General features: G+C 45.8%; 1 protein-coding gene across 2 annotated transcripts in view; it reads right to left on the reverse strand.

The window, feature by feature from the left end:
• Positions 1–1045: 1045 nt before the first annotated feature.
• TPRG1 (tumor protein p63 regulated 1) overlaps positions 1046–16238 on the reverse strand; it is a 42592-nt gene continuing 27399 nt past the window's right edge. For both annotated transcript variants that reach the window (XM_060274257.2, XM_060274258.2), the window contains 2 exons: positions 11336–11489; positions 1046–5169 (listed from right to left, as the gene is read on the reverse strand). In XM_060274257.2, the coding sequence (XP_060130240.2) occupies positions 4975–5169; positions 11336–11489 (349 nt within the window). In that variant the 3' untranslated portion in view covers positions 1046–4974. The remainder of the gene's footprint in view (positions 5170–11335; positions 11490–16238) is intronic.

Here is a 16238-nt window from a genome sequence, read left to right on the forward strand (position 1 = left end):
TCGTCTCCACCTGTAATTTAACCCATTATGGTGGTATCATCAGCAAACTTAATAATTGCATTAGATGGGTCAGATGAAATGCAATCATAGGTATACAACGAATACATCACTCCTCCAAAATAGCGTCGAAATAGCATCGGTCCTCCAAAAGCCAGCAACAGACACTTGCATTTCTCCTAGTCTGCCTCAGACTTTTGACCTGCCAACCTTGCAGGGTTGGCATCAGTATCTGTGGGCACTGCCAGGGTCCCTCCCCCCCCCCAGTGAGTGGCATCTGCCCCAGGCTCTCTTTTAAAAAGTCCTTACTTGACTGTGATTGCTGCACTGAATGGGGTTGGACTAGCTGAGTCTTGGGGTCTCTTCCCATTCTAGGAGTCTATGGCCTTTTGTAGCTGCCATCTTTATTTTCGACAAAGCCCTGTATGAATACTAGGGATGGCTGACTTAATCACATTAGGTTTCTTTCAGTTTCTCATTTTTCCAATCTGAGTTCAGTTTTCAGCACTCCCTCATCAGTTTGCAATTATTATTTTTCAAAAAAAAGGTTATTTTTGAATATTCACCAGCATTGTAATGCGGATTTTTCCTAATAAATACATTTTGTATGCAATTTTGCCTAATATAAATACATTCCATATTTTCCTTATGTATCTTCAAATTTATTTTCCACCAACATTTGCATTTTTATGTATGGTTTACCTTAATATGAGCATTTTTGTATGCATGACTTGGCTGGAGAACCATAGTCCAATATTTGGAGCAGTGCAGATTCCAAAGAATTGTTGTGTTTCGGTTCTCAAATTGTTTTCAAAAGTACAAATTAGGAAGATTTAACTTTAAATGCAAACTGAATGTCGTTCCCACCCACCTGTGAATTGATTACTTAACTTTCCTCCACTTCATCAATAGCTTCGTCAAGGTTTTCACATTTTATTTAAACACCTAATGATTCCTTTCACTGCTTCCCTGCTTTGCCCTCCCCTCAAACAAAGACATGGATGCTCCCCTGACCCAAAATTCTAAATAATTCAACCGACTCTTAATATGGCAACACACAGAATATTTATTTCTTTACTGGGTCCACATTTGCGCCGCTCCTCAGCCAATAAAGGCCTCCAGAGCAGCTTACATACTATCAAAACAAGGCAGCCTCTTCCCACGGACGTACAATAGAAAAAGAAAAAACATGGTACACAAAGGGAAAGAGACAAAGAGGGACGAGGAACATCAAACTCAAGCAGCAATCTCCCAACAGTTGTTCTTCTCATGACCCGCTAATAATCTAGATAACACAGACATAACTGAAATAAAAAACAATGAGAAGAAAATAACTTCTGGTCCACGGTTGGGGTACAGATTGAGGTGCCAGGACCATCTAGATGAGGCCCTCATGACCTGTCATTTGCTATGGGAAGTGTGTGTGGGTCTCATTCTTAGGGGGGGGCACCAGATGGCACTTTTGGGGGGACCCCATCCATCCTGCAACCAGCCCCAATTCCCCAGGTGCCTTTGGCTTTCTCTGACCCAACTGCAAAGCCAATTCCATCACCTGGGCAGGTGGGTGTGACCTGTCTTCCAGATGATCTCTCTTATCTCCTAATCCAGCTTCCTGTTCTCACAGTGGGCATTTCCTAGTGCAGAAAGCATTGCTCTGATGTGTAGAGATCTTGCCTATTCCACTTAATTCAAGAGGGTTCTGGAAGCTTCTCTGCGTGAAAGCAACAAGCAGAAGGTTCATGATGTTTGGGTTATTCCTTCAGAGAAGATGAGTGTTGTTGTTGTTTAGTCGTTTAGTCGTGTCCGACTCTTCGTGACCCCATGGACCATAGCACGCCAGGCACTCCTGTCTTGCACTGCCTCCCGTAGTTTGGTCAAACTCATGTTCGTAGCTTCGAGAACACTGTCCAACCATCTTGTCCTCTGTCGTCCCCTTCTCCTTGTGCCCTCCATCTTTCCCAACATCAGGGTCTTTTCCAAGGATTCTTCTCTTCTCATGAGGTGGCCAAAGTATTGGAGCCTCAGCTTCACGATCTGTCCTTCCAGGGAGCACTCAGGGCTGATTTCCTTCAGAATGGATAGGTTTGATCTTCTTGCAGTCCATGGGACTCTCAAGAGTCTCCTCCAGCACCATAATTCAAAAGCATCAATTCTTCGGCGATCAGCCTTCTTTATGGTCCAGCTCTCACTTCCATACATCACTACTGGGAAAACCATAGCTTTAACTATACAGACCTTTGTAGGCAAGGTGATGTCTCTGCTTTTTAAGATGCTGTCTAGGTTTGTCATTGCTTTTCTCCCAAGAAGCAGGCGTCTTTTAATTTCGTGACTGCTGTCACCATCTGCAGTGATCAAGGAGCCCAAGAAAGTAAAATCTCTCACTGCCTCCATTTCTTCCCCTTCTATTTGCCAGGAGGTGATGGGACCAGTGGCCATGATCTTGGTTTTTTTGATGTTGAGCTTCAGACCATATTTTGCGCTCTCCTCTTTCACCCTCATTAAAAGGTTCTTTAATTCCTCCTCACTTTCTGCCATCAAGGTTGTGTCATCTGCATATCTGAGGTTGTTGATATTTCTTCCGGCAATCTTAATTCCTGCTTGGGATTCATCTAAAGAAGATGAGTACAGCTGGTTTAAACTGGTTCTCTTCTCTCTTTCTGTCATGCTGACTATAATAGTGAGGCCAGAAAGAACCTGGGTTTCTCTTTCTCTTTCTTACCTCTTTTATTTCTGCTGTACATAGTATGCTATAGTGTTAAGGTTTAGTCTTTATTGTAAGTTTTTGTAAGTTAAGTCTGCTGCAACTGGATTCTTTATGGGCTGTGCCAATCCTGAATGTATTGGATTTGTGACCATTATGCTCATTTGCCTTCAGTAGCAGTAAAGCTCTGCTGGATGAAATACAAGGGCCTCTGGTCTATTTTTGGGGAATCCTGCAACGCGTTTAAGTTGTTACTCTGCTAACTATACATTTGGATCTACCCTGGATCAATACTGAGTAGAACTTCACTGACAAGAAGCCCATTATGGGAAACCCACAAACAGCACTTGAGCCCAAGAGCAACTCTTCCCTTCCTGACAGTAAGAGCTGTTCGGCAGTGGAATTTGCTACCAAGGAGTGTGGTGGAGTCTCCTTCTTTGGAGGTCTTTAAGCAGAGGCTTGACAGGCATATGTCAAGGATGCTTTGATGGTGTTCCTGCTTGGCAGGGGGTTGGACTGGATGGCCCTTGGGGTATCTTCCAACTCTATGATTCTATGGTTTACAACAACTGGTGTTCAGAAGCGTTGTTGTTGTTGTTTAGTCATTCAGTCGTGTCCGAATCTTCGTGACCCCATGGACCAGAGCACGCCAGGCACTCCTGTCTTGCACTGCCTCCCGCAGTTTGGTCAAACTCATGTTCGTAGCTTCGAGAACACTGTCCAACCATCTCGTCCTCTGTCGTCCCCTTCTCCGTGTGCCCTCCATCTTTCCCAACATCAGGGTCTTTTCCAGGGAGTCTTCTTTTCTCATGAGGTGGCCAAAGTATTGGAGCCTCAGCTTCAGGCTCCAATTGCTCAGCTAAAGCAATTCACATTGTGCCCCATGGAATTCAATGGCTTAGGACTGCTGCCGCAGAGTGTTCTAAAATCTTTACATTGCCTCGTACAACAACCTTGCTGGCTAGGCTTGGCTAATCCCTAGGTTGTAGAGGTGGAAACCCGAGACTAGGCGAGGGTGGTTTTGCTTTGGCAACGGGGCAAGATTCACCCAAATGTGCCACGGGTTTTCTTTATTCTTGTCACTGCATTTTAGATACAATGAGCTGAATGCTCATAGAATCATAGAACCATAGAGCTGGAAAGGACCCCGAGTGTCATCTATGCAGGAATCTCAGCTAAAGCATCCCCGAGTTATCAGGAGAGAAGCTTGCAATGGAAAACAACAACAAGGAGGACCGTGTTCAGATGTTCCTCAGATACGACATTCCTGCACTGAAGGGGGCTGACCTAGAAGAACGTCGGGTTCCCTTCCAATTCTAGAATCATAGAATCATAGAGTTGGAAGAGACCACAAGGGCCATCCAGTCCAACCCCCTGCCAAGCAGGAAACACCATCAAAGCATTCTTGACATATGAGCTGTCAAGCCTCTGCTTAAAGACCTCCAAAGAAGGAGACTCCACCACACTCCTTGGGAGCAAATTCCACTGCCGAACAGCTCTTACTGTCAGGAAGTTCTTCCTAATGTTTAGGTGGAATCTTCTTTCTTGTAGTTTGAATCCATTGCTCTGTGTCCGCTTCTCTGGAGCAGCAGAAAACAATCTTTCTCTCTCCTCCATATGACATCCTTTTCTACAGTTCTATGAACACCATTTGACCAGTTAGCCACAATGACTATACGCTGCCTCAATAGCTGGAGGTAGCAATGCTTTTGAACACCAGTTGCTGGAAACCACAGGAGGGGAGAGTGTTGCTCTTGTGCTCAGGTCCTGCTTGCGGGTTTTCCCCAGGCATCTGGTTGGCCCCTGTGAGAACAGGATGCTGGACTAGATGGGCCATTGGCTTGCAGGCAGCTGTTGGGCTTCAAGAGAACTGTGGTTCCTTTCAAGAGGAGAGATCTTTCCAGACAGACCCTGTGGTTAAACCCTTTGTGGCCCTCAACCCTGCAAAAGGAGGTTTTGCCATTCCAGGACGGTAGCTCAGTAACAGAGCACCTGCTTTGCATGCAGAAGTACTCTGGTTCAATCCCCAGGCTACTCCTGGGGAAACTCTGCAACCTTGGAGAGCTGCTTCCAGCCTGAGATGATGCCCACGATGAGCTAAATGGTTGGACTCAGCACACAGTTTCCTACATTATAAGGCCGGGTGGGGGGGGGGGTGTTGCATCTCACAGCCCTTTCATTAACAACCCCCATCCTCTTTAGCAACATTTCAAGGTGCAGGGGGAATAAACACAACACATTCACCACAAAAGGAAAACCCCTGATTCGCTGGACGTTCAGAAGCCAAAACTCCCCCGAGCGAGGGAATAACCCAGCTTGTTTCGGTTTCCAAGGAAAGACATCAGCCCTGTGTAGGTCTCTATGAGGAGGGGCTCGTGGGCCACCTCAACCCCGGCGGTTCGGCCAGCTGTGGGATCCATTCTTTCGGCATTCTGGATGGCTTGAACCAGCTGCGCAGTGAAGGCAGAGATCTGCAGAAGGGCAGGAGAAACATTTGGTCAGGCTGGCCACATATTTTTATTTTATTTTTTGGGGAGCTGCTGAACAGGACAATATATTTGTAGCCTGATCTAGTAATAATTTATGTTGAGCCATCATAACCTTGCATATAGAAAGAGGAGGCTTTTTTCTGCACAGTGTAAACTGTGGAACTCCCTCCCACAGGAAGCAGGGGCAGCCAATAGCCTAGATGGCTTTAAAAGAGGACTGGACAAATTTGTGGAGGAGGAGAGAGCTCTCAGTGGCTCCTAGACAGGGTGGCTACGCCATAGTCGGAGGCAGCAGTTGCTGGAAGCCACAAATACATACAAATGCAAATTTCCCGCACTCTTTCTACGCAAGGATGTAGAACTGCACTGGAATTCTTGGAGAACTAATTCAGGACAGGAGAAGTAGGCATGAGGAAATAGAGCTGGATCAGTTTTGCTCAAGATTCCAGTTTTTCCACTCTTCGGTTCTCCAAATTTCCACATCATTTTGCAGATCTTTTTTTTTAAAAAAAATCCACATGAAAATTCAGCAATATTTTAGTGCAATTTTCTCCTAATGTACACATTTACGTGCTATTTTGTCCAATATGGACATACTTATTTTATTTATTTTGCAAAATTCAAATATAACACATTTTTGGATGTTACACTCTCTAATATATACCTTTCTATGCATGCTTTACCCTACCGCATACATTTTTGTACGCAATACTTGGCTGGCGAATTGCATTGCAAAATTCAGAGAAGTGTGAATCTTGTAGGATATCTGTGCTTCGGTTCACACACCCTGCTTTTAAATGTGCAAAATTAGGTCAACTTGCCTACAAGGGCAAACCAAACCAAATTTCTGCCCCATCACTGTTTCTCAAGTGTGGCTGGGTGCTAAGGATGCCCATATCCAACGATTAAAAATACCCCAACAGGAATGGCCAAAGCCGGCCAGCCACTGTGCGCATTCTGTGGGTTGCTCCCTTTGCAACCGGAGGAAAACAACAGCCTGCCTAGGAAACCAAGCAATGCTTGGCCGTCTGCAACAAATAACATTTGAAGCCCAATCCCTGCTATCTCGCTGCTGAGAATACCAAGGAACCAGGAATCTCCACTTGTCCTTCAACCACCCCTCTGCCACCTCCCCAAAGAACATTGTGTCCCACACTGGAAATGTGCTGCAGGCTCATGGGGTGCATAAAAATCCTGTCTACCCCCCCCCCACCAACTCCTGCTCTTGAAAGTCTCAGGAGCTTTAGGAATCTTGTGCACACGAAATACGCTGGCTCGTTCTGCCCCCATTCAGAGATTGAGGATTAAAAGTGGTCAATGGCAGTGACTTCTAACACACCGACGCATCCTCAGAACCCGGGGAGCACAAAAGAGGTTGGGTTACACGCCAGGCAGGCAGGCAGACCCTGTGGAGAGGTGCCAAAATATCGAGAGTAAACAGAGAGAGACACAACTCAGGAAGAAGTAGCTGGTGGGTGTTTGGGGGAAAGAAAGCCATGTTGCTCATGATTAACCCCCCTGTTGCCTCTTCACGCAGGTTCACACACATCACTTCAGGGTCAACATGGAGATTGCAAGCTCCTCAGGGCAAAGAACTGTATTTCTGGAACTAAGCAATTAATGGATAGCGAGAATTGCCTGCTCAGTTCCAGGCCAGGTGGGATGCTGAGCTGGGGTGGGTTGAGAAATTTGATTCTGTTCCCACTTAAAAGGCAAACCTACTCAGTTTCTAGTTACAGGTAGGTAGCCGTCTTGGTCTGCCATCGAAACAACATAGAAATAAAATAGAAAATTTCCTTCCAGTAACACCTTAGAGACCAACTAAGTTTGTCATTGGTATGAGCTTTCGTGTGCACTTAGTTGGTCTCTAAGGTGCTACTGGAAGGATTTATTTTATTTTATTTTATTTTTATTTTGTTTCTACTCACTTTCTGAAACAGTGCAGGAACCCAAACACAGCCCTCCTTGGAATCTGCACTTCTCTGAAACCCTCAATGCAGTCCTCCAATAAAGGAATTTGTGCAAAATGCATATGCCAGAGTGAAGCGTCACCAAAATGCACATATTGCTTAAGAAATAAATAAATGGCATACAAAATGCATGGTTTTAAGAGAGATTGCTTTGCAAAAAGGTATATATTAGGCAAAATTGCACTCACAAATCTGCACATTAGGAGAAATCTGGACAAAAATGCTAATAAATATTCATGAGAACAGAAAGGAAGGAAGGAAGGAAGGAAGGAAGGAAGGAAGGAAGGAAGGAAGGAAGGAAGGAAGGAAGGAAGGAAGGAAGGAAGGAAGAAAGCTGCTGTGGAAATAGGAACTGAAATTTAGGCTGAAAATAATGAGAAACCAAATTTGGCAGATTCGCCCATCCCTCTGCTTCAAGGCCCCTGAATGTCAAGAAGCAGGTGGGAATCTGCCCCCTTCATCTCAACCTTTATCACTCCCTCTGGGCCTTAATCAGGCCCAAAATATGTTTTCTTTCAGCTACGTTTCCTTCCACCACAGAAGCTGGAGTGTGAATGTTCAGAGAGGTCCCTTCCCTGAGCAGAAGGAATGCCATGGACATTCAATGCCACCACCCCTCAGCTGAGCCAGTTGCAGCCACAGGATTCCCTGCCATGACAATATAGCATTGCAATCAAGTTGCTTATCCCAACAAGATTAGCTGGAAGAACTGATTGCAGCCATTAGGGGCGTGGTGATGTAATTGGCCAAGATCCCTCAAGTGCAAAAGCAGCTCACCCTCCTCATGTACGCTGACATCACAGGTAAGTCACTGATTCGTCATCTGCAAATGCAACTCTTTGGAGACAGACAGGTGTCTCCAGCCACCATCCTGAATAGAAATGGGCTTGGGATTTTCCTTAGCCGTGCCGCCCACCAGGAAGTGATGCAAACGCCTCCTTGGGAAAGGAGAGGGTACTTTGGAATTCGAGCCACGCTACCTCGCCACACCCTAAAGTCCCAAACCAAATCCTATCCTTGGTGGATGGCTGCCTCAGCGCCTGCTCATCTTGAGACAGGGCCTTTCCGGGGCTGCTCCCAGATCGAGGGGTTCCCTCCCAGGAGAGCGGACTGACTCCTTCCTTGGCTATCCTTCCACCGGCAGGCTGAGACTGTCCTGCCCAGACAGGCCTTTTGGAGACTAAAGTGCAGAAGATGCTGATTGCTGGGCTGACAAATTGTAATGTAATTGCTGGTTCTGTTGTATTTTAACTTGTTTGTTCTTATTATTCTTTGCATAATGTTTCAAAAATGCCCTGTGTTGCCTTGAATCCCAACTTGGGAGAAACAACGGGGGGGGGATGCATTAAATAGAAAAACTAATAATTTATTCTCCCTACCACTCTCTTTTTCTGCAGTGAAGCGCTAAGTGGCTATAGCAAATCCCAGCTGGACTAAAGCTGATTTTGGAAAAAGGGGCAATAAAATCTAACCAGAATGGATTATTACAGGCCAGGCCTAGCTAGCAGCAGCTTATGAAGCCAAAATGTCTAGGCTGGGCTTAAACGTCAAGCTCCTGTATGGCTGCATCTGTTTGCTTCTGCTCTGCCTCCCAAGATCTCTGCTCCCCTGGTAGACTGTGTTATTGGCTTGCACGCTTTCTGGCGGGCTGCCCTATTGTGACCACATTTTGCTGCTGTAAAATCTAAAAGGCAGTTTTGGTGTGTTCGTGCCTCACATGCCGGCCCCTTTCCACTGGAGGTACATCTCTGCCTGTGTTTACTGCTGCAAGTATTATGGGATTGCTGAAAAGCGATTGCACCTGGAGCCCTTCAAATGAAAAGTTTGGGGCTGGGTGGACGACCTGAGAAGTCCGACCCACGTGCGGTTTCGCCCCTTGCTCTCCCAAGATGATCTCAGAGCCCACAAGCTCCCTCCCTCCTTGCCCTCGGAGTTTGTGGGATTCCTAGCAGCAACTTCATCTCTTGAAGCGTGAACGATTCCATTCTTGCCAAATCGGATGTTTTCCTGAAACCACTTGGGCGAGAAATCCACCCCGTCTCACTGAAGAAAAATAAAACCTCTTTTCTCTCCTTTTCCTTGCGCCCTCGAGGGAGGGGTTTTTGAAAAAGGGACAACTTCCCAACACTCCCCAAAGCTGAATTAAAGCACTCAGGGGTGATGGAGCATCCCTTTGAACAAGCAAATCCACACTCCCTCTCTCGCTGTGTTTCCACAGGGGGATCCAGTTACTGACATCCTTATGAGCAGGCAGATGGGGAGATAATTCGGGGAGGAGAAAATATTGTTTTGACCTGAACATGTGTGGTTTCAAATCGATGGCTGGGGAGCTTGTATTTCACGCTGTGGGGAGAGGGGGGGCATGTGCTGCTCACTTCCTGTTTACGTTAAGGCACCAGGAATCCATTATTGAATGATCTCCATTTCACGCCATGACATTTATCTGATGCCCACTGCGGCTACCGCAACCGCCCTCAAATACCTCCTGCATTGCTCCATTTTGACATTTATTTGGAGGGCTCAGTTGCCCATGCAAGTCTTCTTTAACCTGGGATTAACCGCAGGTGAAAAGAAAGGCTATTGGTGGCTGCCGGCCACAATTGCCACTAGCCACAATGACCACGGCTGGACGCAGCAATGCTTCCGGAGAACAGTTGTTGGAAGCCACAGGAGGAAAAGGACTCCTTCACTCAAATGCCCATTTGCTTGCTGGTTTCCCACAGGCCTCTGGTTGGCCATGTGAGAACAAGATTCTGGACTGGATGGGCCCTTGGTCTGATCCTACATCAGGCTCTTCTTAAATTCTTAATGCGGGGAGAACTTTGGCTTGGTGAACATTTTTATGCAAATTTCTCAAACTGGGTATGTGACTGGAACATCCCTCAAAGTTCACACTTTCCTGCAATTTGTTGTGTAGTTCTCCAACAATTAACAAAGGAGTGCAAGAACGTGTCTATTAGGAAAAGTGTGTGTGTAAATCTCAGCGGAAACATAGCAACATACTATACCTGGGAAACTTGCTTGCAAAAATGTGTCCATCAGTCAGAGTTGCAAACAAAATGAGCATTTTGTATTTGTTTTAGTTTCTGATTACAATGAAAGGTGGTCTATAAATTACCTTAATTTTTTTTAAAAAATAATGTAAATAGCAGACGGGTGCACTAATATGGGAAGGCCTCTTTTAAAAAAACCAAATGAATCACAAACTGATGTGAAAATGTGTGAACCACACTTAAGATTGGAAAAATGAGAAACCTAAATTGACAGATCCATCAGTCTCTAGTTATAGGTTGGTACCAATCCTCAGGGGACCCAGGTGGCGCTGTGGTTAAACCACTGAGCCTAGGGCTTGCTGATCAGAAGGTCGGCGGTTCGAATCCCTGTGACGGGGTGAGCTCCCGTTGCTTGGTCCCAGCTCCTGCCAACCTAGCAGTTCGAAAGCACGTCAAAGTGCAAGTAGATAAATAGGAACCGCTATAGCGGGAAGGTAAACGGTGTTTCCATGTGCTGCTCTGGTTTGCCAGAAGCAGCTTTGTCATGCTGGCCACATAACCTGGAAGCTATACGCCGGCTCCCTCAGCCAATAATGCGAGATGAGCGCGCAACCCCAGAGTCGGTCACGACTGGACCTAATGGTCAGGGGTCCCTTTACCTTTACCTTTACCAATCCTCAGAGCTTAATTTTTAAGAAAAGCAGTTCATGGAAGCTGCAAATGGGAGTGGAGAATGGGTGTGTGGGGAGAGGGGCTTAACCCTCTCCCTGCCAGCCATTTCCCCACTCAGAATTGCCTTTCTCCAAGCTGCTCTCAAGAGAGGCTGGTCTTAAGATGAGCTACAAGGGAACGCTCTGTTATATTTTTTATTGTTACTGTTAACATTGGGATGTCCACTTTGGAAGCTACTGGATTATACCCTTGGTATGTCAGGGAATACTCTGAAGATGAAGGTTGGGGAATGCAGCAGCAGCAGACAGATCAGATCAGTTCGGAAGAGGAAGAAGAGGGTTGTCTGTTTGTGTTGGCAACAGGGTGCTGCAATAAAAAGGTCTATAAAACTATCGACGTTCGTTGATTCTTATCAGTGTGCTACCGGAGGGAGAGGGGGAACTCCCCTGCCTGACACAGTAATACTATTAGCCCAATCCATTTGATGTGCCCGCTTGACCCATTGCGGCCCACCTGGCAGATGGTGCTAAACCTCTGGTTGATGTTCTTCACCGGGTGCTCTGTGAAGGTCGTGTAAGGCATGTCGGTGGAGAAAGGGTTCCAGCGCACCAGGAGAGATGGCTCTCGCTGTTTGTCCCAGAAGATCCTCAGGCCTTCTCCCTCCCTCCTAGAAAGTGAAACATGTGGACAGGTGAGGAGGCAGACAGACCAAGGAGGGCAATTTGTTTGTTTGTTTCATTTATATACCACCTTTACTTTCCAAGAATCTCAAACTGGGGTACATGGTTGTTCTCTACCCACAATTCACCCTCAAAACAACCTTGTGGATTAGGCTTAGAGGTGGTAACTGGCCCAAGGTCACCCAGTGAGCTTCGTGGCTTGCTTGGGGATTCAAACACTGATCTCCCAGGTCTAACCATCACGCCACAATGGCTTTCTTGTTGCATAGAATGAGGCCTGGAGAACTCTTCCTGATGTTTAGTCGGAATCTCCTTTCTTGAAACTCGAAACCATTGGTTTGGGACCTACCCTCCAGAGCAGCAGAAAACAGAGGTCGAATGGCCACCTGTCCATCATTTCTTAGCTGAGATTCGTGCATTGCAGGGGGTTGGACTAGATGACCCTTGGGGATCCCTTCCAGCTCTACCATTCTATGAGGCTGAGAAGGGTGGAAAACAGAAGCACTGTGAGTTGTGAGTGTTTGGGGTGGATACAGGAACACACCAATTTTAAGGAACTAGACTCAACTGTTTATGATTCTCTCTCTGTGTGCATTGTGGGGGGGGGGTTGCTTTTATTTTTTAAAAAGTATTTGTAGGTACACTGAAACTAATGCTACTTTTTATTTTTTCTTAAGTAAAAGAGACAGATTAGATGCTTGGAAAAAATGGGGGTGTGTGGACAGGTTTCCCATTTCAGATGTAATTACTGTAAAAGCTCCCAAACACCTCTGCTGTGGGTGCCAAAACTCTGGCTTGGGTTTGTATTGTCTGAGAAATGAGCTAAATAAACCCTTATTTTGCTCCCTCCCCGAGACGATCCCACAAGCAGGCGCTCTTTGATGGCTTCCAAGTTCTGGAACACGAAAAGCAAAAAGCGTCTCAGGGACAAAACATTTCCCAAGCCCTGGTGTTTGGTTTTTTTCCATTCAGAAAGCACCTGGCTCAGAACATAAGTGGAAAAACAAAAACAAAGCACAGATTTCGTCTCCTGCCTCTTTGCCAATTTCCGATATTTAGTATTTTGATATTCAAGCTCCACCTCCGATTTTCTATCTAGCTAAGGAACATTAAACGAGCCTTCTGGTCAATGGCCCATCTAGTCCAGCATCCTGTTCTCACAGTGGCTGAACAGTTGCCCTTTCTGGGAAACCCACAAACACGATCCGGACACAAGAGCAATTCTTCCCTCCTGCGGTTTCCAGAAACTGCTAGCCAGAGGGATCGCTGCCTTGCCCTGACCAATTCTAGGTGGCCTCAAAAGAAGCCTAGCATCAAGATCAAGGGGAATAATAGTAGTACTGCTCTATTATGGAGTTCTGTGTCCAGTTCTGGGTACCACAATTTAAGAAGGATGGTGACAAGTTGGAATGTGTGCAGAGGAGGGTGACCAAGACAATCAAGGGTCTGGAAACCAAGCCGTACGAGGAACAGTTGAGGGAATGTTTAGCCTGGAAAAGAGGAGACTGAGAGGAGATGTGAGAGCCATCTTCAAATATCTCAAGGGCAGTCCCATGAAAGAGAGAGCAAGCATCTTTTCTGCTGGTGAGAAGAAAAGAGGTTCGGATGAACCCTTCGGAAGAATGACTGATGGCAAGAGCTGTTCAACAGCAGAACAACCTCCCTTAGAAGTTAGTGGGCTCTCCTTCCTTGGAGGTTTCTAAGCAGAGGCCTGATGGCCATCTGCCATAGATGCTGGGGAACAGGACACTGAAAGGAGATATGATAACCATCTTCAAAGATCAAAAGGGTTGTCACATGGAAGATGGAGCAAGCTTGCTTTCTGCTGCTCCAGAGGATAGGGTCCAATCCAATGGATTCCATTTACAAGAAAGGAGATTCTGACTATATTTCAAGAGCTGCTTGACAGTAGAACGGTCTCCCCTAGGAGTGGTGGACTCTCCTTCCTTGGAGGTTTTAAAGCAGAGGTTGGATGGCCATCTGTCATGGATGCTTTAGCTGAGATTCCTGCTTAGCCAACTCTACAACTCTAGGATTCCAGAATTCAGTTACAGTGGTACCTCTACTTACGAATTTAATGTGTTCCAAACACACATTTGTAAGTCGAAAAAAAAAATGTAAGTCGAATCCCATAGGAATGCATTGGGAGAAAAAATTCATAAGTTGAAGCAACCCTATCTAAAAATTCGTTAAGTAGAAAAAAATCCTATCTAAACCGCATCCAAGATGGCGGACAGAGCTCCATTCCTAAGTAGAAACATTCGTAAGTAGAGTTATTCGTAAGTAGAGGTACCACTGTATTCTATTTTTCTATGAAAGGGTCAGGGAGGGAAAGGGGGGGGGATCAATTCTATGGTTCAGTGGTTAAATCGAAAATTAAAATGGCATCACCGGAGCAATAGGTTCACCAAGAACCCATTCCCTTCTCTCTTCAGATATTGCGCTTTCCAGTCTTTTCCCCAAGTTCTCCCTATTGTCTTTTTTTGCAAGCACCTTTTAATGAGGGTGAAAGAGGAGAGCGCAAAATATGGTCTGAAGCTCAACATCAAAAAAACCAAGATCATGGCCACTGGTCCCATCACCTCCTGGCAAATAGAAGGGGAAGAAATGGAGGCAGTGAGAGATTTTACTTTCTTGGGCTCCTTGATCACTGCAGATGGTGACAGCAGTCACGAAATTAAAAGACGCCTGCTTCTTGGGAGAAAAGCAATGACAAACCTAGACAGCATCTTAAAAAGCAGAGACATCACCTTGCCGACAAAGGTCCGTATAGTTCAAGCTATGGTTTTCCCAGTAGTGATGTATGGAAGTGAGAGCTGGACCATAAAGAAGGCTGATCACCAAAGAATTGATGCTTATGAATTATGGTGCTGGAGGAGACTCTTGAGAGTCCCATGGACTGCTAGAAGATCAAACCTATCCATTCTTAAGGAAATCAGCCCTGAGTGCTCACTGGAAGGACAGATCGTGAAGCTGAGGCTCGAATACTTTGGCCACCTCATGAGAAGAGAAGAATCCTTGGAAAAGACCCTGATGTTGGGAAAGATTGAGGGCACTAGGAGAAGGGGACGACAGAGGACAAGAAGGTTGGACAGTGTTCTCAAAGCTACGAACATGAGTTTGACCAAACTGCGGGAGGCAGTGCAAGAAAGGAGTGCCTGGTGTGCTCTGGTCCATGGGGTCACAAAGATTCGGACACGACTAAATGACTAAACAACAACACCAGAGCAATAGGTTCACCAAGAACCCATTCCCTTCTCTCTTCAGATATTGCGCTTTCCAGTCTTTTCCCCAAGTTCTCCCTATTGTTTTTTTTTTTTGCAAGCACATTTCTTCCCTCACCCAGAGCTACAGGGGAGCATCCATTCTGATGACTAAAGGAGGACAACTGTGGCTCCCATCCTCTTTGTCTGCTTGAGTCTCTCCTCCCTGCAAACCTCAGAGAGGGAATTAAAAGGGTAGCCCCAGGCGGCACGCCAAGATTTACGAGGAAATGCAGACATGAATTCTTGCTCTGCAGGCTGGGCGTGGAAGCACAGCAAGGGGGAAGGGGGGGGGAAACAAGCATGCAGGAAGAACCAGTGGCCCAAACCCTTCCTTTCCTCTATCAAAACCCACAAAGGCTTCTCTCCCCAGCAACGCAGGATGCTGCCCTCCATGCTTGTTTAAGTAGCGACCCAAAGGAAGTGAAAAGTTGGCACCTCAGAGGGCAAGTGGGCGCTGGTGGGTTTTGCTGACTGCATGACATCAGGGGAAGTTTCTTTCTTCCCTCCACAATAACAAGTCAGTCCCCTGAGAAGTTGGCACAGAGTCAGACAAAAACAAAATTTTGTGTCGTCGTCCCCCCCCCCCGAGTATTTACAATTCTATCCACGGGCCAGAGCTGTTCCAAACCCCAAAAAGCAGCTGCTGCCTTTATGTGCTCTAGAGTTACATGGCAAAAGACCAAAAGCTTCCAAAAGGCAAGTTAACTATCTGCTATCCAGCCTGTGCTGGAGGCTGGGGGGGGGGAGAGACAGAGGCTTCAGGGGGGACACGATCACTGAACCCTTTGAACCGATGATCTGCAAGGACCACGAGAGGCAATTGCAGTGGTTCTCAAAGGAGAGGATGGCAAGGGGGCCAGGTAGACTTAAAGGCAAAGAAACATTTAAACATTTCAGCATAGCATAGCATAAAAAACATTTTTTAAAAAAATATACAACTGAAAACAGTATGCATGCCATGCCGCTCTTCAAGAGCATTGGCTATTCTGCAGTTCTCCATGACATATTGTTGTGAGCAGAGATTTCCAGCTTGGACAAATATGGAAGATCAGAAAAGAGAAAGGCTTCTTTGTGTTACTGAGGAGAGGTGAATTTGTTTGACTCCAATTAGACCTACTATAAATGAGATTACCTGGCAAAAGCAAGTTCACACCTCTCATCGAGTTTATATAACAACTTAAGGAATGTATATAAGGGGCTCATTTATCATTATATTGGGGAAATTATTCGTCTTCTTGTGTAGCTGCATTGTTTTATACTTTCTGGGTGCCCCGTGATCATATTATAAAGAAGTTGTGTTCTAGGTTATAAATCAAGTACTGCTAGGAATTCTCCAAACCCCCCACCCCCCGGGCAATGTAATATATATTTCTTATTAATTTATTTTTAAAAATGGTGCAGCGTGAACATTTTTTTCTTCTGAAAGTGTGGCCCAGATAAAAAAACTTTGAGAATCTCTGGCCTACACTA

Source organism: Zootoca vivipara, chromosome 5 (assembly GCF_965207765.1).
Source record: "Zootoca vivipara chromosome 5, rZooViv2.hap1.1, whole genome shotgun sequence".
Classification (NCBI taxonomy): Eukaryota; Metazoa; Chordata; class Lepidosauria; order Squamata; family Lacertidae; genus Zootoca; species Zootoca vivipara.